Raw genomic sequence first — 23757 nt, 5'->3', positions numbered from 1 at the left:
TTTTTGGTTTTTCTCCGGTACCGGGAACCGAACTCACGACCTTGCGCTTGCCAGGCAGGCGCTTTTGCCGCTGAGCTAAATCCCCAGCCCCTAAATACCAATATATCTTTTTTTTTTTTGGTTTTTCTCTGGTAGCGGGAACCGAACTCACGACCTTGCGCTTGCCAGGCAGGCGCTTTTGCAGCTGAGCTAAATCCCCAGCCCCTACACTAGACTGATTTTAGACAAAGTGCAAGGTAGTTCCATGGAAAATATTCTTTCAACAATGGGTGCTGGAACAATTGGATATCCACATTTAAAAAAAAAAAAAAAAAAAAAAAAGAACCACTGATACATACTTTAAACCATATACAAAACAGATCTTATCTGTAAAACCTAATACAATAAAACTTTTGAAAAATCTTGCATTAGTTAACAATTTTGAAATAAAACACTAAAACCATGACCCATGAAAGAAAAAAATGGAAATTTGGACTTTATTAAAATTAAAATTTTCTACTCTTCAAAAGGCAATGTTAGCATAATAAACAGGCAAGTCACAATTTGGTTAAAAATATTTATATATCAGTATCTGATAATTTTTCTATTTGGAATAAATAAAACTCAAAGCTCAGTAATAAAACAACCAAATTTTTAAAATGAGCAAAATCTTTTAACAGGCATGTCACCAAAGGAGATATAATAAAGCAAATAAACAGATGAAAAAATCCTCCACAGCGTTAGTCAGCAGGGAAATGTAACTGAAATGGTAGCTAGATCCTCTGCATCCCTATTAGAATGCTGAAAGAGAGAATGCTATGCAATGCTGTGTAATGGTACAACCACCCTGGAAATCAGTTTGGCAGAATATGATAAACACAAAAACAACCTACGCTGATGGTCCAGGCTTTCCACCCTAGGAATTTACTCAAGAGAAACAAAAATGTATGCCTATCTAAATTCTTGTGCACAAATACTCACAGAACATTAATTTGCAGTAGCTGATAACTAGAGAAAACTCAACTGACCTTCAACAGGTGGAGGACAAAAACTGAAGTGTAGCTATGCAGTGGAATACTACTCCACTAGAAGAAGGCATGAATATTGATACATAAGCTCAAATGGTAGTTATGTAGAACAGAGGAAGCGAGGCAGACAAAAATAGTATCTGCTGCAAGATTTAATTTAGGTATAATTCTAAAAACTTTAAAAGAATCTATAATGAAAAAGAAAAACCGATTGCTGAGGAAAGAGACAAACAAAGGAGGAAGGAAGCCTTAACAAGAGGTCCCAAGGAAATTTCTTTGGTGGCAAAATCCCTGACCTGGGAAGTCGCGGAAGATGTTGTCACAGTATACACATACATCCAAACACAGGAAGGGTCAGCAAGGGGCCAGACTTTCTCTAAATGTCCTAAATTCAGGATGTGAAAAGTAGAAGGTGACATCCAAAGCATGGGTAACCGCTGGAGCAAAAGCAGGGCCAGAAGAGCTGGCCTGCACACAGGAAGCAGAGCTGTGGGGAGCTAGGCGGAGCCACAGTGCCTGAGAGAGGTAGGGAAAGTCCTCAGAAGCCCTCACAGCTCTGTGCCGCCTACCTAGCAGGGGCTGCAGTGGATGCTAGCAAGAGCTGAAAAAGAGGTGTCCTCCCAGTGCCGAGGCTGCTCAGCTGGCAGTTAAGTAGGCTCTAGTAAAACATGTGGAGGCCAAGTGCGGGTGGCAAAGGTCTGCCTGGGCCATCACTGTGAGACAGAGAAAGGAAGCGATGGTTGCCATGGATTTTCCGGCCCTGGACCAAAGCCAGGAAACCAAGGACAAGGTTAAAGTTAACAAAGCATGAAGTTATAGGAAGTGGGTGCAATGGTAATACACCCACCACCAACAAGTAATTTGGGAAAATTTGGAAGAGCAATGAGATTTAGTAACAATAACATATATACCTGATAAGGGTCTGATGAATGAATGACTACATGCCTTAAATACAGTGGGTAGAAAGAAAAAAAAAAAGAGATGGAAAAAATGACTTTCTTCTTTCTGAACTCTAATAGGGAAATTGCTAGCAGAATAGGCTACCCATTGCTCTAATGCTGAGCCATGAACCCTGAGCTATTTCCTCAGTGGAATACGACATCCAAAGAGTAAGAGACAGGGCAACAGAGAGACTGGGGCATATACAGGGTAAAGTCCCTGAAAGTGAAGAACCTGAAAGGAAACAAGAGGAGACTGAGCACAGAAAAGAGTTGGGCAGTGACAGCCATTGTGTGCTCACCCTCTCTCAGGCACTGTTCCAGGCACATTTTACAGATCATCACTAGAGGCTGTTATTCCATTTTAAAGCCAATTAGCAGGTGTTATTCTATTTTAAAGTTGGAACAAAGAGATATGTTTATTTTACATTTTCAGTAAACACTGCCTAAACATATTTTATAAAGAGAAAAACAATTATATTTTTCAGTGGAAATCACCAAAGGTAGCATACAACTTTTAGCTTGAAGAGTTCCTATAACAGTAATTTTCCATTATTAAACACCTTACAATGAAAGATAGATTTTATTTCACTATAATCTAGATTCAAAGCTGGCAGAGGACTTGGGCAGTGAGACAGGGTTGCCCTCTCTTCAAAGAGGCCTCTGGCCCCTGCCTGAGCAGACTCCTGTCCTGCTCACTGTCTATCACACACTGTCTTCATTGCACTTGTCACGATCTGAAGACTGCCTGCCTTACCTATTTACATGATCATAATCTCTGTCCCTGCCCGAGACGCAACACTGGTAAAAATCCTTCTGCTGGATCCTCACGGGGACCTCGGCTTGCTGCGCCCTGCCCTCCAGAAGGATTTGCAGCTGCATTAATGCCAATCCTAGAAACTCACTTGTTTCCGGGTCTTGTGTTTTGCAGACTGAATCCTTTGATCCATCTCCTCTTCGGTCTGGTTCTGGGCTCTGAAATTTGAAAGGAGGCACACCTTTTCATTATGTACCTGGACCAGAAATGGAAGAGAAACTTCACACTGCATCTTACAAATAAGAAACACACCATTCTTTATAACATTTCTCATTCCTTTCATGTAATAATATTGGCAATTTGACCATTTGGGTGTAAAATAACATTAAAAATAGATGTTCTAAGTGAAATAAATTAGATTGAGTGATAGTAAATTAGACTGTGGCAAAGAATAGTTAAAATTACCAAATCACTGGGAGATTCTCAAATTCTGAAATTCTCATTAGCTACCATAACCGAGTTACACATCTGGACCAAAGAAAAAAACTGCCAGAAAGATGGTTACATATAATTTGAAAACTCTATTATGTGAAATTCACAATGCTATATGGTAAAATAAGAAGACAAAAAAGATTTCAGGGATTATTTCTAGTCAGTTCCCCAAAGTTCTGTAATGTGGATAGTTATCTTTCAGAAAATTTCCATTTCTTTTGTTAATGTAATTACTAAATCACACATCTATGGAAGGAGGGAGGCAGGAGGGCGGGGAGGAGACAAAAAGAGAATTAACATGTTTTATGGATGTGTGCCAACTCCCCACAGCGAATGCAATCATTATGCACTGCAGACAGGTACTGATTATAGAAAACAGAAATATAAAAAAGAGCCTGGAAAAGGAAAAAAAGTGAGAAATGGGAAAACTGGTGAGAGGAATTTCAGGACTATTTTATTTTACTAGCCACTGTCTATGAAACTTAAACCATCAAAAAGTGACAGACAGCACACTCCTGAGAAGATGTTTTCCTTTTGGGCTCATGACCTTCGTGTCCAGCTATTCAACCTTTCACGTGCACAGGCCTTGCCTGTCAACTTTACTGTAAGTGACCTGACAGCTGCCACCACCGGTCCACAGTCGACCCCCTGGAGCAGTGACAACACACTGCTTTTACAAAGAGGATGGCAGGCCTTAGATATAGGGCCTTGCATCTTGTAGTTTGATGGCCTCTGGTGTGTACCATCCTACCTGTTTTCAACTTACTCTTTCATAGCACAATCTGTGTATGCGTTTAACTGCTACATAAAACTTCACACAAATGCTGTGGGGGAAAAAAAAGACCCCAAAGTAAAACTGCGAGTATCATCACAATTTTCTGATCCTGTTTACTGCTTACTTTATACCCTACCCAAGATGTTATATTAACCAATTTTAGCTAATTAGCTAGTTTATCAATACCTGTTATTTGAAGTCTAGAACTTATATATCTACACAGCAATGTTTTTGTTGCTAAATCTGAGACTATAAATAGAAATACTATACATCCTTTCTCTCTTTATTATGATCATTCTTTCCAGCTCTTCTTTTAGATATCCAGTTCCAAAATACTGGGATTGATCTGGAATGTTTTGTCTTTCACACTTCTGAGCAACTCCATGTGTGTGTGTGTGTGTGTGTGTGTGTGTGTGTAAACTGCTCCTTCCAAGACACTGGGAACCCAGCTGGCAGGTCAAGTGCAGTGTAAAAAGTCTAACACTCTCCCTCAGGCAAGAGCAAGTAAGTAGGGGTGTTTTTTGTCTAGGAATGCAAGGAATAGTCCATACTCTAGAACTGTAAGAAGTGTTTTAAACTGTGGTGAGGGCTTTGCTAGCAAAAAACGGGTCCCTTAGGAGACCCCAGGCTGAGGAGAAAGCCTGGCTCTGGGTTCCCCAAGATAGAAAAAGGGAGGTGGAGAAAGACCAACACAGATCAACATGAAGTGACAGATCCACGCCACTGCGTGAGTCACCTGGATGGCAATAAGAGCATAAAGAACACCATTCTTTTTTTTCTCCCCTGTAGGTTTACCAACACAGACAATTTTTACAAGCCATAGCTGGCTTACATAAGACATTTTATTGCTTTTAAGAATCACTGAGTACAAAAGAGGAGATTATATGTGTTGTAGTCTGGGCTGTAAGACACAGACAGACCCAGAGATGGATGACTTTTGTGTGGATCTGTGTATGTTCACCTGTGCATGTGCCTAAGTTCATCTGTTTAATAGACACTCAGTGAATATTCTGACACATCAGTATGTGTATTTGCTTGTCACACTTCAAAGGGGGCCAACTCTGGAGCTGTACTCCATGTCCTACAATGCCTTGCAGAATTTGGAGTTCTGACGACCTCTCTCTTGGAAGCCTCCTAGAGGGCAAATCTGAGGGCAACGGATACTGAAATGTTCCTATGAAATCTACTATGAATATTTCAACTCTTGCTTGACTCTAGCACTACAAGAATAGCTCTATTTAGCACCCAAATTTTGAAACATTTTCTCTTCTGATTTGTAAGTCCTTTCAGTTACTCCAAAGACTTGGTGAGATCATTTCAATACCTTGCTGAGAGGAAGAATGAGGAGAGAGAGAAGTCACAGACAAGTGGGCCCAAAGCTGTCATCTGCCCCCAAGCAGGGAGCATTCTATCAAAGGCCCTGTGTTTGCAAGTTCTGGGTGGAGAACCGCAGAGCACTGCTAGTGGACCACACAGATGCAAGGAGCCAACACTGACACACGGTGAAGTGTGGTTCCATGTGGGCTATATGCTTCCAAGGTTTGTTCTTCCAAATGAACTGTTCAATCTGTGCACGGGCTAATTATGATTCAAAACAGCTGTCTACATTAAATATTTTTCAGAAATCCATGAGGGTACAGTCATTTCATTTAGTGATTCAAGACACAGAAGGCTGCTGTCATCCCTCCCACAGACCTAAAGATAAATACTGGTTGCTAGTGATTCGTATTTGTTAGCAGAAAAGGAAACCCTCCACTGACACTGTCCCATGTAACTTTCATGTACAATGGATCCTTCTTTGCCTTTGTCATTCACTGATGCCCAATAGCATGCAAAACCTAGAACCCAGTTCTATAACAGGAACCTGAATGTCAGAGAAAGCTGCTAGTAACCTTCCTCAGAGTCCCCATTTAACAGTCCACTGCACAACAACATCCAGAGACGGACATCTCAGGAGGTTCCCTCACTTTTGGCAATTTATAAAATGACAACAAAACCTAAGAATTTGTACATTTTCTTGGGTTACCTGTTGGTCCTGGCCTTAACAGAGAATTTCAGGAATAGTTTGCAGTGATGTCCTTAAATAATTTTCAGACAATGTCTGGTCACAGAAAATATGTTATTTGGTTAAACCCTGGGCCAGGACTGTCAGAATATTCATCTATCCTGACTCTCCTTGCAGGGAACTCCTGGAGATTTGCCTTCCCAAATCCTCAGTGGGTCAGTGCCAGCCCTGTGGCCAGTTTTGGGGAATGGGATGGGAGAGGGAAAGGCCAGGGATTATCAATCACTCTACTTCCTGCTTGCCCCTAGAATCCTTTGCAATCCTCAGCTCAGAGTGTCTCTGTCTCTGTCCCCCACCCTCCTCCCATCTTCTTTGTTCCCACTTCCCTCCCTTCCTCATCCTTATCTTTGTGGCTAAAATGAAGAAGTCCAGTATGGCAAAGCCACAAAAATTGAACACACTTGGATCCCCAAATCCCCATATGGAGAGAAACCATACGATCCTTCTGACTGCAGTTGTTCTGTCCCACACATAGAAGAAGAGAAAGAAATCTGCACTGCCCTGAGCCACTGAGATAGGGAAGTTTTTTGCTGTACTAGCTCAGCTCAGAAAGCTAGATAATAGGTTCCCGTTTGGGTATGTTACTATCCTCCTCTCAAATGAAAATATTTCCTTATCTCCTTACTTGATAGCTTCATATTAACTAAGTAATAAAACTTTTATGATCAGGGTAAGTCCTTACTATCTATCTACCACCTATTCTCTTTAAGAGGGAACAAAAGATTAAGATGAAGCATTTATACACTGAACCGGATTTATGGAACACCTTATACATGCAGTCTAGGCACTGATTTAAACACTTACATCTATCAGTCCTTTACTTTTCATGACAACCCCAAAAAGTTATAACTAGTATCTTCCGGAGGCAGACAAAGAGGAAGTATCATGCTAGTAGCTGAACTAGGATTCCAACTCAGTCCACTGGGCTCCAGAGTCCGGCTCTCTAGAGAGGAACCAGATCTCCATGCCCAAACTAACAGTTCAATTGATTGTCAGGGTCCAAAGAAAATTTGATGTAACCAAAAGATTCCTTTGGAGGAAAACATGCATTTTTGCTATTAGGACTGTTCACATTTATAAACAGACTCCTTGAGAGAATGAAAGCATAACTATGATTGAGACAACCATATGAAATTCAGTGTACTTAATGCAAATTGGGGAAAGCACTATGGTACACAGTGAGATAGACGCCCACTCTCCACCATGCCCCTTTCTGCTTCACTTGATTTGTAATTATGAAACTAGAAAGTCATGCAATCATGTGGACAGACTGCAGCATAATTCACAAGTGAATCTCACACATGATGAAGAAATGCTGACAGCCTCAGAAGAAAACTCATATCATGCATTTAATGAGTTAACAGGTTAAGACCTGGGAGTCTGTCTTCTGTACCTCTGTGGTGATCACAAAACTTTATTTTTCATCTAGTTTATTCTTTAGCATGTTATAGTAAGTGTCTCCTGACTGTACAACAGATATACCTGGATTTTGAGGCCAGGAAGGGGTTTTTTTTGACAGTGAGGGGTTAGGGTTAATTTACACTATACTTTTAATAGATGAATGGTCCTGAATGAAGGACTTTGGTAGTTTTTATCTCAGAGGGCTCGTATTAGGATAAAGTGGTTTGGGTTTTATTTTATTCATTTTCTGAGAAAGTTCATTTTTGTTCATTGTTATGGTTTGTGTCTGTGTGTCCCCTCAAAGCCTCATGCGGTCATCGGGCAGGCTTTTAGAGTTTGATTGATTATGGGTGTGAGAGCTACACCCGCCCTAGGGTGGATAGTTTGCATATGTAAAGGAGAGGAAAAGGCTGCTTGAGGCCATTCCTGGCTTTTGTGTTGTTGCTTTGCTGTGTTCTGCGGCCATGAGCTGTAGCCTTCTGCCATGTGCCACTCTGCCTTATAACTTGCCAAGTACGGACTGAAACCTCCACAAACTGTAAGCGAAATAAACCTTTCCTTCCTTAATTTTGGGTGTCAAGTATTTTGTCCCAGCGAGAGGAAAGTAACCAAGACATTCATTTTCTGAGAAAGGTGCCACGTAAAAGGAAATCTTACACAAAAATTAACATTGCACCCTTTATTTTTACCCAGCCTCATCTTTCTTACCTAAATATAAATTTTCCATGAAAAATAACTATAACATACCTGCATGTACTAACAACTGAATTGACCTTGTCTCCTTTTACTTGTAAATTTACTAGTCCCAGGACATCCTGAGAAAATCAAATGCAATAACCCAGTCCACACTGAGGAACACAGTGAACCCGAGAGCTACTACAAAAACTAACCCTCAATTTCAGTTCTTGCTGCTTTAAGAATTAAGAGAGCTAAACAATTTACTCAAACTATATGTTACACTGATCCAAAACCCAAAGCAGTTTTATGAACAAAAGCAAACAATATTAAATGCCAACGTCTTCATCCTTCTACACTAAGGAATGCCAATAGAAAACTGGTGTTACATTCTAACACTGAACACAGGAAATTAAAATAGCCAGGCTATTCAAGGGACACCATGTGAATTCCTGGAAATAAAATGCTATATGTCAGACCATGCTCCTTCCTACACAAAGTGCATGTGTGATTGAAAACATCTGTGAAGATGAAGTGCAAGACAAGATACCCTGATGGCACTGACAGGAACTCAGCCAGGATTACATGGCCTGAAGTGTGTGTGGCTGTCAGCCAGGCAGGAAGCAAGAAGGATGGTGGGGTGGGTGTGGCCTATTCTAGGCTCTCACAATACCAGGCTGTGCAAAGCCTCAGGCAGACAGGGTGGGAGCAGGGAAGGGGCCAGCAGTTGGGGTCCAGAGGGAACTTGGAAGAAATCAGTGGAACCAAAAGAGTGCATAAGGCTTACAAGCACTTTACAGATCTGAAAGGGAGGGTGCTTCAGAGAGGACAGGCTGCCACCAAGAGATTCAAAGGGAGAGATGACATTATCAAGTCTGTACCTCAACTACTCTCCTCTTCTCAGGAAGTAGGACATTAAGGAAAGGATTTTGAAACAAATTTGCAGAGATAAAGCTAATCCAAGGCCATTATCATTTAATTTAGAAAAGTGGGACATTAGGAGTTGTCACCACTTTCTACTTTACCACAAAATTGGTAAAATTATAATTAAAATCTAGTGGTATCATTATTTCTCTTTTAGGATAAAAATAATGAGCTTTTTCGATGCCCTGAATGAGCCACATGTCATTTAGTCAGTTAAGTGCAAAAGCTTATCCTTTTCTCTCCATAAAAGCAAAACTCTCTCTTGTTTAAAATGTATATTTATTACAGAGTACACATACTTCAAGAATAAACCCTCATTAACTGGAAAGTGAATTTAGGTGGCCAAATCCTGTTTGTTGCTAGAGAAAGAGCACGGCTGAATCAGTTCTCCCTCTGAAGGTCCAGTCTTGCCTTCCGGAAAGCTGTGCCTATGCCCACCCAGGGCCGCAGACCAGCCCATGACAGGAAGTGGTCCCTACCTCTGCTCTCACAGGGGTCCCCACTTTCCTGAACTCACTTTCAGAATGGCTGCCTGGCTCTCCATTGCAGTGAAGACACACAACTGACTCCTCAACATGATCCTGCCAGCCAATACAAAGGAAGACAATCTAATACAATGGCCTGGGGTTCCCTAGCTCTGTTCTATGGCTGCTGGATCAGAAGACGATCTTGTCCAAGTATCAGACCACCAAGGCCAACTTCAGCACAGTCTACCCTTTTTTTTTTTTTTTTGGTTTTTTCTCTGGTACCAGGAACCGAACTCAAGACCTTGTGCTTGCCAGGCAGGCACTTTTGCCGCTGAGCTAAATCCCCAGCCCAGCACAGTCTACCCAACTGCATCTCCTTCAGGTGAAATTCTTCCCAGATTAGTGCTCTCCTGAAAAATAGTTTACCTACCTAGGTACTTACTTGGTAACATTCCCCAAAAGTTTTACAATAAAGACCTTGAAGATGAAAAGAGTCAACTAGATTTATGCAAAGGCTAGAAACAATTTCTATTGCAAACTGCTTTCTCTTTAAAATCACTGATATTCAGTTATGGGAAGTCTACCAATGGAGGTAGGAAAAGAGAAATGGCAAGAGTTATTGTGCTACAGGTTTAGAGAAGGTACAGCAAAAAGAGATGAGGGCTCCTGGAACTTTTGAATGAATGGCACATGGAGTTGTGCAGTGGCTGGGCCAGATTCAAATGCTTCCTCCACCATATCTCAGCGTCACGACCCACAGAAACTCTCACCCTAGGCTTCAGTTACTTCCACCATCCAGTGAGTGGAATGATGGAACTCACCTTTAGGGCTACTGTGTGGACAAACCCTGCTAACACACAATGGAAATAGCACATTCCAAAGTTCAGTAATCAGAAAGTATTAACCACAGCTATGATGTGTTAGTACTCTTGATCCATTGCCAAAACAAGTTAGAAATAAGTACATGGCTGTCTCTTGCCTGTGTTGTGTTTGGAGGATGAAAACCTTGTGGCATAGAAGTCTCAGGTATAAAAACGTCTTGTAGGTACCAGTATTTGGGGAACTGAAAACATGGGAATTAGATCATGTCTGAGGTAGTCTGCCAAATTCAGGTGTGAGTAAATCTTTTTTATAACAGGCCAGATCATCTCTGTTGGGGCTGGAGATTTAGCTCAGCAGCACAGCGCCTTCCTGGCAAGTGCAATGTCGCGAGTTTGATTCCTGGTACCAAAACAAAACAAAACAAAACAAAAAATCTCTGTTGCATCTATTCAGCTCTATCACTCTAGTGAGAAAATAGCCCTAGAAAATATATTTATGATGCACTTGGCTAAACTCCAATAAAACTTTATTTACACAGATAGGCAGAGGGCCAAACGGGCCTTGCTTTGTTGGCCCTGCTACAATCTATTAATGTAAGTTCCTGAGCACAGTTTTAGGGATGATGCAATGCAAAGCTCATCCTTCCATGCCCAGGAAAACAGGCTTTCGTTCCTATCCTGCCCATAAGTATAAATCACCTTTTTTCATAAAGTTTCTTCTTCAGATATCACATTAGTAGTATCCTACACATGTGAACATGTATAAATCATACCAAAGAGGACTTATTTGCAATGCACATACACTTTCCCAATATTTCTCTCCTATCAACTTAGTTTTATTCAAATTAAAGGTAGGCATAATCAATTTCAGTCGTTAGTGCATGCAGGTGTGTTATAGTTATTTTTCATGGAAAATTTATGTTTAGGCAAGAAAGATGGGTGCTGGGGAAAAATAGAGTGAAATCTTAATTCATATGTAAAATTTCCTTTTAGATGGCACCTGTCGCTTTCCGAGGCTTCCTGGGCCAGCTCCAGTTTATGCTCATTGTCCTGTGCCCTGACTGCTTTTGTACTTAAATTTTTTTTTCTTTGATTATAAAGTTACATGACTGGTTATTAAACTGTGTAAGAACTCTGAATGTAAAGTTATTAGAGTTCCATTCAAATTAGCCAGGATGAGTTTGTAACCCTCCACCTCACCCTGCAGTGTGTGAGACATCCATGCAGAGAAAAGATTTGTCAGTACTGCATGGGTGAGCTGTAAGACAATGAGTGATAAACCCTTCTCGCTCTTCCGGACCCTTTCCAGGTTCAGTGTAACTACCACTTCCTTTCAGGAGAGGAAACAGAATACTCACTCATCTGATAAATTAAGCATGAATAGAAGAAGCTAGAGACAGATACCTTTTCCAGGGCTCAGACAGCAGTGGAGAAAGGCTGGAGGAGCAGCCCCACGGCCATCCGGAAAGGCAGTCAGCTGCGCTGCTCCCTGCCAGATGAGTACTGCCACCAGTGTGTGCATGGCCACGTCAGTGAGAATGCAGGAAATTATAGGCATCATTTCTGCACGTGATATCGGTACAGAAAACACACTGGACAACCGTGACACTGAGTGGTGAAGATGAACTGGAAGGTTCAGGCTACAGCAGTTTAACCGTTGTTCATATAGCTTAAATGTATAACAAAGTATTTTAGTTGATGGTAATGCTCTTATATTCACAATAAGCCCGTTTTAACAGCAATGGGCTCAAAACAAAAGCAAGAAAAAGTTTGTTAATAAACAGTTAAATGCCCAATTTCATTTCCTCAAAGAGTTAATAAATACATAACTGCTCAAAATATTGGCTCGTGTCACAGCCCAGAGGACACTAAGGAGGTGGACAACTAACTGCAATGCGGTGTGCCACAGCACGTAGGCACAGAGGACACTAGGTGAAAACTCCACAACTCTGGAAAAAAATATGGACTTTAGTTAATAACAACACACCAATATCATTTTATTAATTACAACAAATGGACTGTACCATGATGGTAATAATATGGGAAAGTAACTACAGATTATACAGATACTCTGTACTGGTTTTCCAATTTTTCTTTGAATTAAGCCATGCTAAAAAAGAATAAAATTTATTTTTAAAAAAGTTTTATCCCCCTCAAAGGTGTATCACAGAGATACCATTAACCAGATGAAACTCAAGAGATATAAACCTCTTAGAGAAGCAAAGACATCTAAGTCTTTCAGAAAACCATGCTCAGAGTTTACAGTTTTACTCAGGCAGCTGTAGAAGGTCCATTTATTTACACATCATCTGTGAAACATCCCCTTTCCTGCAGATCAGAGGACTGTCATTTTCAATTAATTCTGTGCATTTTTAATTCCAAATGTTCTTGAACAAATGCAGAGTTAAGCCGTAGCTATTTATGTTGTCTCCATTAAAAGAAAAAGCTTCACAATGGTAAATGAGTCTAGTTATCTGGATGCTTAGAAATGAATCAGTGGTATTAATTTCAGTAACAGTTTGATTTCTATCCACCAGGTAAAATCAAAGTAAATCTTGCAGTAGCTCAATCTGTTAAGGGCAAACATCCAATCTTATTATAAATGCTATTACAAATTCAATGAAAAATGAAATAACAAAGAATTGTCATAAAAGAATATATATATATATATATATATATTTACACATTAAAAAACAAAACTATTTGAAGCCAGGAGTAGTGGTACATGCCTGTAAACACAGCACTCTGGGAGGCTGAGGCAGGATCTCAAGTTCAAGCCCCACCTTGGTAACTCAGCGACTTAGGGAGTCCCTGTTTTAAAAAGTAAAAAGGGTTGAGGCTGTAGCTCAGCACAAATGTCCCTGGGTTCAATTCCCAGCACCATTACAAAGAAAGAAAGAAAAAGATAAGAGAAAGACAGACAGAAAAAGACGGGTATGTAGTGAACATGCTGTAGTTTTCTATTCCTGATTTATTACACTTAACATTTCTCCAATTCCATTCACTTTTCAAATGACAGAATTTATTTTTTTGTATGGGTGAGTAATGTTCCACAGAGTGTGTACATCACATTTCCTTTACCCAGGCACCTGCTGAGAGGCATGTGGGCTGATTCCATGTCCTAGCTACTGTGAATAGTGCAGCAACACACATAAGCCAGGGAGGGTGGATGGGAGGGTGAGAGTGCTGCTGACATGGTGGGAGGGTGAGAGTGCAGCTGAGATAGCACGGACCCAAACACAGCCAGAGAGAGGCAATAAGTCTTATTCTGCAGTACAGGAAGGCAGCTAGGGCTCCCCAACAGCCTATTATGTATTTTATGAGTAAGTAGAACACAGGAACTCCAAGCTCCAAACACAGAGGAACGGTAAAGAGATGAAAATACTAACTACCCTAACTTGACCAGTACATACTGTCTACATGTCCAATAGACACACTGTCTATATGCTCAATAAATACATTGTGTGTTAACAATTTTTTTCTAAAATATAAGGAGGTACAAATGTGAGCTACCCCAATTTAATCATAACACACTGTATATATGAATTAAATTATCACACTTATACCATTTGTACAACTAGCATAATAAAAAAAAAATCTGTGAAGCAGAAACTACCTGGATACAGGGGTACATATAAATACATTCAAACACACTTTGATACTCTGCACAGAAATAAAAGTTTTCACTGTCAAAATTTAAAATATACATATATAATAATAGCACTTAAACAAAACATGTTTGTGGGTTACTTCTATCTGTGGCCTGCTAACATTTGAGTTTTGGAAATGTTTGTACCTTTGAAGAACTACTCAGCAACCATCATAAACTCTCATCTTTAACTGGTCTTCTAAGCATTCATCCTTTTTTTATTCAAAATTGGTTGGAAAACTTCAAATTACTCAATATGGAAGTTATAAAAACTATCTTCAGCTTTTGAGGTTTTTTAGCATGTTGGAATTAATTGAAAAGAAAAAGATTGAGGAACTAAACATTAAATGATGAGTGTTCAAATGTACAAATTTAATTTGAAATCCTGCAACTATGATTTGGAATATCTCAATGTACAAAAAAAAAACCTATTTTGTGTGTGTGGTACTGGGGTCTGAACCCAGGTCCTTTGCATCGAACTATATCCCTAGCCCTTTTCACTTTTTATTTTGAGACAGGGTCTCATTTAAGTCACTAAGTTGCCAAGGCCAGGTTCAAACTTGCAATCCTCCTGTCTCAGTTTCCCAGACTGCTGGAATTTGATAGGCTTCCTATGTATAGTTGATTAAATTTATACTATGTAACAGAAGCTGGGCATGGTGGTGCGTGCTTTAATCCCAGCACTAAGGAAGCTGAGGCAGGAGGATCACTGTGAGTTTGAGACTAGCCTGGGCTACAGGGTGAGTTCAAGGTAAGCCTAAACTTCATAGTGAAACTCTGTCTCAAAAAGCAAAAATTAATTAATTAATTAATTAATATTATGTAACAGAATAGGATGAAATTCAAAGGCCTACAATATTGAAGCATCTAGTTATTGGAAAACATTAAAAAATCATGAATGGGGATACTTTGACAAGACTTACAAAAGTTCAAAAATCTGACAAAATATTTATCAAAGTTCTCTGAAGGGAGGCCAGAAAATGGAGACTATGACAATCATAGATTAAATATTTATATATGTCAATATTTACATAGAAATATCAAAAAGGAGAAACAGAATATTCTCTATTTATCAGAATTTATTCTATACTTATACTTTAACACAAGATTGTTTTCTTAAAAAACACTGCAGTCTACACCAAACAGTACATTATTAGTAACCATAATTTCTGATTTAATAATCATAACATGTAACACTAAAGACTAAACACTGTAAAAAAATTATGGAAAAAAATAAGACCATATTAAAAGAAGAACTATTCTTCAATGGCATTAGTGACACATACACATAGGAAACTGAATGGTTAAAATACTTGAATATGTTCCAACACTCTTCTCCCTAGGCAATTTTTAATGTACCTGTATTTTATTTAATGATTTTCTTCTGCATAATCTATATAACGATTTCATATATTATAAAAATAACTTTTTACATTTTTTCAGTAGAATTTTTTATAGGATCATGTATATAAGAAATCTTTCAGATAAGAAAATAGTGTTTTGATAAAATTATACAGTTTGAAATAGATGGAAGGTTAAATATATTTAAATATATTTTATTCTCAAAAAAGTATTGGTTGGAATCAATTCCATGCCCACTCTCCTTTCATATCTTTTCTTTTACACCTTCCTTCCAATGCTCAATGTTCCCCTAAGACAAAACTTTTCAACAAAGGAGACTTTTCAGATGAAGTATGTCATACATCCACTACTCATTTTTTCAACTTTTGATACTGAAAAAAGTTGAGAAGCAGCTTTATTCCTCTCTAGTAAATACCATAAAAGTACACACACACACACACACACACGCCCCTTTTCAAGGCTATCCCAAGTCACCTCCCGGAGCCTCCTCTGTCTGCGCCTGTCACAGGAAACCCCTCTTCCCAGATCCTCTTCCACAGAGTCTTCTGTAGCTGTCTTCCTTACTAGTTAGCCTGTCAGCCTCCACATCCCTTGGAGCACCTGGCACACCTATTCTTAACCTGCAGTAGACCCTGTATTAATGAAAAACTTCAGAGGGAGCACAACAGGAAAGGAAGATGCAGTGTGCATGGTGGAGGCAGGCTCTGGACCGTGACTCAGACAGGAATGAAGAGGACAGTGAGTGCAGCGCGGCAAAGATGGGTGGAGAAGCTTTCCTGGGCACATCAGAGAGGTGACCAACAATGGAAAACCCAACTAGCAGGCTAACAGGTTCAACTCCCTTCTATACACAGAGAGAAAGGAGCAGATCCTAGAAAGCACACCACACTTTATCTGGCACACACAGATGTACTCTTACCCCACACTTCACATGCTACTGCCTTCCCCAGCTGTTTTTCCCTTTTCTCTTTTCACATTATTTCTGCTGCAGTTTGGATGTGGAATCCTCCTAAGGTTCATGTGTTGAAGGCTTGGCACTAGGGCGAGAGTGTGAAAACTTTAGAAGGCCACATGGGTGACAGCCAGGTTACTGAAGACATGCCCCTAGAGGAGACTGTGAGGTCCCCCCACTCTCCCGCTTCCACCAACCAGGAAGTGAATATGCTTTCTCTGCCCCATACCCTAGCCAGGATGTACTGTGTTGCCACAGGTCCAAAGCACCAGGCCAAGTAACCATTCACAGAAACCTCTGAAACCATGAGCCAGAATAAATCTTTCTTCTCTTTAAGTTGATTACCTCAGGTATTTTGCCAGAGTGACAGAGAGATGAATAAGTTTCCCATGGGAGAAATGGCCCATCCTTGCCATATAACTAACACTAGGAAAGCTGGAAAGATGCCAACATTTTCAATTCAAGAAAATGTCCATCTTGCTGGGATTTGTAGTACTATTTACGACATACAGAGGTCCCTTCATTTCCCTTCAGATTTTCCCCTCCATTTCAGATTTAGCAGGCTGAGGTTGCTGAAATCAGAACTCCAGCTGAAAGACTAATGTTTAAATCATAACTATTTATATTTCTGAAATAACAAACACAGATTCATTTAATGCAATGATACATATGAGTGTTTAGAAATAGCATAATATATAAGTTGCAAAAACAAATTAAATTTCATGATTTTATGTAAATCAGGATACTTAAAATATTACACTGCAAAAACATCCTACCACCAGCTTGTATAAACAGTTAAGGATTTGCTTGTTCTTTTAAAGTCTTCAATTTTCTGACTACACTATAGAATAAGAAGTACCAAATTAGAAGTATGCTTTCTCTTCCAAAATAGGCATATTCTGGGATATGAATATATTCTATTTGTTCTCTCTAAAGAATACAGGTTTTCTTAATCTACATGTATTATATGTTGGGTACCCATCACTGATTATTCAGTGTTTGGTATTTAAGCTATTGTATCACAGAAGGGTAACTCTGTGGTGCCTATGATGCAGTCAATTTTCAGTAACTTTGGTAAAAATATTTACCAGAAACTGAACACAACCTTCAGGCCTATCTCAAAACCTCTTTCAGTTAATTTAAACCAGGAGGTATGACAGACATTGTGAAATGACAGGAAAACACTCAAGGGTAAAGGGCAACTGGGGTGTGGGAAAAGAGAAGGGAAAGAAGGAGAAATTTTGTATGTATGTATATGCAGGACAGTTAACATAGTTGTTCTACTGTCTTCTATTTCTTTGCTGAAAGAAACTGTCAATGAGTCCTTGATTGATCAATATTTCTTGTCTCTATCTGTTCTCATGAGAAACCACTTTGAAGATATCAATATGTAATACAACAAGCATTGCTAATTTCCTACCACTTTGTTTGTAACTCTGTATTGTCTGCACTGTTCTTTTGCTATTTTGTAAAACGTTGTCTGTTAATGTTTTCCTCCTTTTATTTTTAAAATAAAAAAAATAAAAACCTCTTTCAAAGATTACGTGAATCTGCTATGAAAACTCATGTAATTAAGCAAAATTATTTTCTACAATCATGTCTTTGAATTATCTTAAAACTGTTTATACACATAAATACAGTACAGTCTGTATCAGAAAATACTTGCCTAGAAGAATCTTTTGAGACTAGTTCTCACTTTAAGAACCTTGGGTTATTATCTACCTACTCTGCAACCTCACCATCACACATAAAGATGAGCCATGTCAGTTATCCAGTCTGTGTTACCCAAAGATGTAACACAAGACCAACAATGCCAAACCAAAGCAAAATCAGCTTTAGAAATCTTCTTATTTCTTAACACATTTTACCTTTGAAATAAAATGCTATTAGTGTTACAGGCAGCCGAGTCAGATAGAAATATTAAAAATATTATAGGCAGTCAGACAGGGCCAAGCCCTCAAAGGAGCCAGGGCAAAGGTGAGATGCCTTGCAACTGTGAGGGAGATAGATACCTCCAGCTGTGGAAAAAAGATTAAACAAATGCGCCCACATACTTCCCTAGCAATGGACCTCAGGGATTGATATTCTAAATAGGTAGCAAACACCCTGAAAAGCCAGAAAGAGTCACTAACCCAACCCCCTACAGGAAAGGCCCCTATTCTGTATTCCTGCTGCTTGCTATGTGACTCACTTCCTCATTTGATCTCAATTTATTCAGTTTTACCTGAACAATTATAATCTCATTGGCTGATCATAGTTTTGTCCCATCTCATGCCCACCCAGTGAGTTCCCATGTTTTCCACCTGGGACCTGCCTCACTCGTGAATTTGCTCTATAAAAATCCCTAGAAAAGGTAGGTTCCTGGGCAACCTACTCAGGCCTCCTTCTGTCCCTCTCTCAGACAGCAGCTTTCTTTCCCTCAGTAAATATATTCTGCTCTTAACTTCCATTGTTCCTAAAATTCATTCTTTGATTTTAGAAAACACAAACTTGTCCTAGATAGCCCTATATCATAGCATTGCTAATTTAACACTTTAATAGCTCTACTGCTCATCTCATGTCTACCCATGCTCCCCTTGCACACTGCTAAAATGTTTAGTTGCTTTTTTTCATGTTTTTCTGCAGAACTAAAGAGTGATTTTTTACTAATGTGCTTTAGAAAGTAGTCAAAACTCTTACTGAAATCTGACTTTTTTACTCTAGAGAAGGATCTTCCTATCTGCAGACACTATCTCCCAAAAAATCTGACTTCAACTCACCAGAAATGTCAGGAAAAGAAGCACCAATCTCTCCTTAATTGGGTCATCACCTTAACTCACTGGTTCAGGAGATAAGCAAAAGCAATCTCAGTGATATGTGCATTGACATTTATCTGGGTTTATATTTTTTATCCCAAACCTTTATTTACATTCCCTTGGTTTCCAGTTCCTTTTCCTGTCATCTGAGCTGCATTCCTCACTCATCTGCTTGGACAGCACCTCCTCTGGGCAGTAAAACTGGCACAAACACTACTAACTAAAATGGGAATAAATGCTTAGTGGTTGCTCTAAACCAAAGTACTGAAGAAGGTGCTGTAATAAATTAGACCAAGTTGCCTGAGTGGACAAGGAGAAAACACAAGGCAGTAGTGTTTGACTACTCCTGTGTAGAGTTTTTTAAGGACCTCTCCCCATCTTCCACTCACAAAAGAGAGGATTAAAAATAATCTCATGAATGTTAGGATGATGGCCCAAGATGCAGCATGACAGACTCACACAGACTCCTCTTAGCAGGAGGTGAGGCCCCCCAGAGTGCCAGACACCCCTTCTTACCTTTATTTTTAATAATATAACTCCATGTTTTGTGCCTATCTTTGTAAAGAGCATAGTATCAACAGAGATAACTTAGGAGTATGGTGCCTATTTGGGGAACTATCAGTATACCGTAAACAAAATTGGAAAAGGGGCTGCAATATAAAAATGTAAATAAAACTTTAAATAATAGTAATTTCAGAATGATGGCCACATTGAAGCTATTGGAAATCCAGATATTTAGCACTATGAAGAATCCAAAAGATTGAAAGTGAGGGGAAAAAAAGACTCAGGAACAGTTCTGCTTGGTATAGGAATAACCTGCATTCAAACAGCGTTTTAAAATGAAGTTACAAAACATTTGATCATTTGCTTCCCAAATCTGCAGGGGTCCCAGGATGGAAGGACATACAGACAATAATGAAACATCACTCAGCAGCCCGACAGCAAGGACAGAAAATATACACGGGAGCTCAAAAGGCCAAACTCCACCACTATGCCCACAAATCCTGGTGACATCACTATACAACAGTCCAGAAAAAAAAACCCAGATTTTGAAAGAAGGACCCTTGGCTAGAAAGCTAAGCTTACATGAATTTGCAAATAGTCTGTGTACCACACTGCATGCACCCTCACGCTTACCAAATACTCAGGTGAGGCCACTCAGTGCAGCACTACATGTAACAGGCACAAAGCACAGATTTGCCAAGTGGCCATTCATAGTAAAATGGATAAATAAACTGCAGGATCTCTACACAGTGAAGTACTCCGTAGCCGTGAAAACAGAAAGCTACTATAAGCTGTCAGATATAATGTTCAGTGAAAGAAGCCAAACGCATTTTGTGAACCTGTGTATGTAAAGTTGAAAAGCAGGCAAAGTGGCACCATACCTGGAACAATTGTGGGAGAAGGAGAGGCTGACTGCGCTGTGAAAAATACACTACTGGTTAATTCATTGCTGCTTTATGTATCTGTCAAAACTCAGCAAGCTACACACCAGGCTCCGTACCTTCAAAATACATTCCCAAAGCACACCACACACTGATGAAGCATAAACTATCTTCATGGTAAATTCAGGTACAAACACTCTGAAGTTCAACTATCAAATAACTAGAGGCAACTGAAGGAAAACTTATGAGTTTATTTTTTATATCAGGTCAGCATTCTCTTTCCAAGTGTTTTCTCTACAAGCAAGTGCTGATCAAATGTGGCCAACCTCATACTCTCCCTTCTCATTTCCTTAGAGTTTAATACACACACAAATCAGTGGGTCTGTGGGAGACCTGGAGCCTGCATTTCTCAAAGAGATTTGAGGTGAAGCCAGTGTGGCTGGTCTGAGGTCCTTGACTAGCAAAACCTGAAAGACCTGATTTAAAACCAGTGCTGCGTAGCTCACCAAGAAGTGATTCAGGAATCTAGCATTTCTCTTGTGGCTGAGTTTTAGGACCTGTACCAGGTGCAACACTTCCGGGCCTCTTTATGTATCTCAAATTATATCCTCGTCAACAACTATCAACATAGGGATAAAGTCACTGGGCACAGCAAAACAAGAACACAGTCCCATTCCACAGGAATTCTGAGTGTTCCCTATTAAAATATCAGCCTTTGGCCTTCTTGGCAGAGTGCCTTTCTTTGCTGGGCACTTACAGACAGGAGAGAGAGGAGCCGCTATAGCAGGAGATACAGAAAGGAGGCCAGCCAGCAGTTAGCTGCCCAGCAAGGTCCCATGAGGTGAAATGCCTGTGAGGCTCATGGGCTGGCCAGGGCTGCCGTAAAAAAACGGCTCCTCTCTAAGGTGCTTGATCTGAAGCATAAACATTTTGATAAAGAGTCAGCTCTGAATACTGAATATCTGCTGAATATGAAACTCCCTTTCACCAAAATGCCAGGCATCACAAATTAGCAAGGTTACATCACAAGTCTGCTCTCTGCCTCTCCACCCAAGCCCCGCCCACATTTTCTCCCTCCTTCCAGGATTTGCTGGGCTTGGTACCAGTTTCCTTCATCAATTATCTTACATAACCAGCTCTCTTCAATAGCCACCTGGTTTCATCTGCGGGCCGACCTTATTCTAGCTTCTCAGGAAGTGATAAAGGCCATCCCGAACTTGATGATCATCTACCCCAGCCAGGGCTTAAATAAACAGGCTCACAACTCCAAGTTAAGAGGGCACACAATTCCTCAGGACACTCCCCTCTCCATAGCGTTCAATGGAAGTGGTTCTTTGGTTTTCTAAGTAAAATGGAACGTAAAACTAAAAAACTTAGATGGATTGGCACACATCGCAGAGGCCACGTTCCACCTTTCACAATGAAGTGTTATTTGCTCTCTGACATCACTATTACTGGGAACTGGGAGCTTAACCCCACATTGCTTGATGTTTTGCTTGAATGATCTCTGAAAGGGAAATCCTGTCAATACAACAATACTTGGCCTTTCCAGGAACAAACCAATCTTTTAGTATCGATTCTTCCCAAACTGGAAATAAATACGGGCAGTGTGGGCCTGGGGCAGGGCATCATCAGGTAAGATAAAGTGCCAGGCAGGGAACAAACAAAACCGCTAGTGGAATGCCACACCTTCAGGGAAACACCATTATTCCCCTATAAGAAAATATGATATTCTACATTAAAATAAGCCCCAGTATATCATGTAGTAAAATGAACGAGGTGTTTTTCATTTTTAACGTAAAAAATGGAGACTTCAAAGAAAATTCCTACTTGCTAAAACCCTTTGGCCTACATCCATTCACAACAGGCAGAGTTCCCTGAAAATAAGTCCCGGCCTTTAAATATTCTTTGATGAAATTTTTAAGGAGTAAAACCAGCCCTATGAACGTCACCTGCACTATGGACTCACCCCTTAGTGCTCTGGAAATTATTGCTTCGTTTTAATGAGCCTGACCCAAATTAAGTCACGGATGAGAGATGATCCAAAGAAAGGGCAAGGTCCACAGCCATGTTCAAAAGTTTTCCACTTCCCTGGCGGAGACGCTGAGTCTTACCTCCTGGCAAACACCAACAAGATCAGCACACACCCCCTTTCTCCACAAGGCTTCTCACACCCAAGCGAGTCACCACCTCGCGCCCTGCACAGGATTGCCCTCCCTCCCATCTGGAGCGAGAAGGCGCCGGCAGAGGTGAGGTCCCAGTCTCGTCAGGGGCGCTGGGAGCCCATGAACAGGTGCGCTGCCTGTTTCCTTCTCAGAGCCTTAAGTCTCAGATACACACACACGGCCAATTAAAATGATGCCTTTCAGACGACACCCTAGTAATGACACCCAGAGGCAATAAAATGTCAACCCAAATCCAGAACATGCTGAGCACTAAAGGACTGAACTGCCTGCAAAACAGAAACAGCAGGAGACACCCTAAGGTACCAAGGGATGGAGCGGCACAAAGGAAGCCCAGAAAAAATTGGAGCCCGTCTCCCGTCCATCCTGACGTTCAGGCAGGCCGGCCGCATCCCAGTTCCTCTCGCACCGCGGGTGGCTCGCGCCACTCTTGCCATTTTATCCTGAAAAGAGCGAGCGTCTTCCAGTTCCCTGGCCCGGGATCACACCTCTGACCCTTAATTACCTAGGCAAGTGCCTCGGCAGCTCTCCACCTACCTTTCTGGGTAGAAACTTGTTCTTCAACCAGAGACAGGCACATCTCCCACGGCCGTGGAGCAAGGTCACGCGCAGGGCGGGGATCGCCGCCCCGAGAGTCCGCCCGGGCAGGGGACCCGCGCACCTGGGGACGAGCGCAGCCTCCTAGCCAAGCCTCGCAGTCTCGCTCAGCCGGGCCGGGGCTCCCGGGGTCGGGCTCGGAGGCGGGTGGGACTCGGAGGCGGAGGCGGGCTCGGAGGCGGTCCCTGCTCACAGGGCTTCTCTTAGCCTTCCGCCCCGCCGCGGGCCCAGGGGAAGGCGCGCACGAACTCTCGGAAGAAGGCGGAGCAGTCCGAGCGTCCAAGGCAGCGAGCCGCCCGGCCCGCAGTTCAGGGTTTGAGGAAGACTATCCCAAAAGACAGGCTTGGGCGGTCCGCACAGACTACGCAGGGCGCCTCCGGGTTGCTTCCTCAGCTACCCAGCCACTTCCCAGCCGCCCCCCGCCCCGCCCCGGGCTTTCCCCGGAAACGCGACGGCGAGGGCCCTTCTCCGGAGCCCCAACGCCGCGCGGGCAAGGAGAGGAGACAAACCCT

At 41.1% G+C, this 23757-nt stretch overlaps 1 protein-coding gene across 6 annotated transcripts in view; it reads right to left on the bottom strand.

Annotated features, from left to right (window-relative positions):
* Rasef (RAS and EF-hand domain containing) overlaps positions 1-23649 on the bottom strand; it is a 56668-nt gene extending 33019 nt beyond the window's left edge. For 3 of the 6 annotated variants that reach the window (XM_013507555.1, XM_013507553.1, XM_013507554.1), the window contains exons 1-2: positions 23186-23271; positions 2851-2920 (exon numbers count right to left, since the gene is read on the bottom strand). In XM_013507555.1, the coding sequence (XP_013363009.1) occupies positions 2851-2895 (45 nt within the window). In that variant the 5' untranslated portion in view covers positions 2896-2920; positions 23186-23271. Of the gene's footprint in view, positions 1-2850; positions 2921-23185 lie in introns of all 6 variants that reach the window. The other 3 variants (XM_013507551.1, XM_013507556.1, XM_013507552.1) reach the window with 2 other exon arrangements.
* Positions 23650-23757: the final 108 nt, after the last annotated feature.

This window comes from Chinchilla lanigera, unplaced genomic scaffold, assembly GCF_000276665.1.
Source record: "Chinchilla lanigera isolate Chin_1 unplaced genomic scaffold, ChiLan1.0 scaffold00129, whole genome shotgun sequence".
NCBI lineage: Eukaryota > Metazoa > Chordata > Mammalia > Rodentia > Chinchillidae > Chinchilla > Chinchilla lanigera.
This window is presented reverse-complemented; position numbering and strand designations above follow the sequence as displayed.